The sequence below is a fragment of the Seriola lalandi genome, unplaced genomic scaffold (genome assembly GCF_002814215.2).
Source record: "Seriola lalandi dorsalis isolate HSWRI2012SDOR001 ecotype SW California unplaced genomic scaffold, Sedor1 jcf7180002053129, whole genome shotgun sequence".
Taxonomy (NCBI): Eukaryota; Metazoa; Chordata; class Actinopteri; order Carangiformes; family Carangidae; genus Seriola; species Seriola lalandi.
Genome location: NW_019523682.1, coordinates 1 through 603, shown reverse-complemented (window position 1 = coordinate 603; position 603 = coordinate 1). Strand labels below are relative to the sequence as shown.

Below are 603 nucleotides of genomic sequence, written 5' to 3'. Positions count from 1 at the left end.
TTTTTTTAACTGATGCATCTGAAAGAGAAACTAACCGAGAGTCTCCCTCATGTTCTTGTAGAGGTTAATGGCGTCCGTGTCCTTCATGAACTCTCTGACCACCTCGCCCTGGTCGTTCTCCACCACCAGCACCTCCTCAGGTTTGGCCATGCGGCTCACCATCAGCAAACGCACCTACGAGAGGAGGAGGAGGAGGAGGAGGAGGAGGCAAATTAAAGTAGAGAAACATCACATGATCATGAAGTGTGGGAAACTCTCACTTCAATAACCCACAGCTTCTCTGATACCTGTGTGTGTGTGTGTGTGTGTGATGACAGGCCTACCTGGGAAAGCACCGGCAGGTATAGGTGTCTGCGTGGCGGCACGTCGGACAGGAGCGGGGTGCTGGAGGTGGAGAAGGGACTCTCCCTGTAGAGCTCTGCTGCGAGATGGTTCCAGTACTCCAGACAGATCTTAAAGATCTCCGTCTCCTCCACCTCCGACACCAGCAACATGAAGTGCAGCGCCTGGAGACGGGGCGAAGCGTGGTGAGGTCACATAACGGTACACACGGTGACTGCTCTGCAAATCATTACAGTCTTTGGACAATGTGTCACAGTAAAT

The 603-nt window shown here is 52.6% G+C and overlaps 1 protein-coding gene across 1 annotated transcript; it reads right to left on the bottom strand.

The window, feature by feature from the left end:
* Positions 1-35: 35 nt before the first annotated feature.
* On the bottom strand, positions 36-506 carry LOC111651032 (exportin-1-like; the record flags this gene model as incomplete). Its single annotated transcript, XM_023400992.1, has 2 exons — positions 36-174; positions 324-506. Coding segments are annotated over 2 exons (322 nt in total), but the record flags the coding sequence as incomplete, so codon positions are not given.
* Between the last annotated feature and the right edge of the window lie 97 nt (positions 507-603).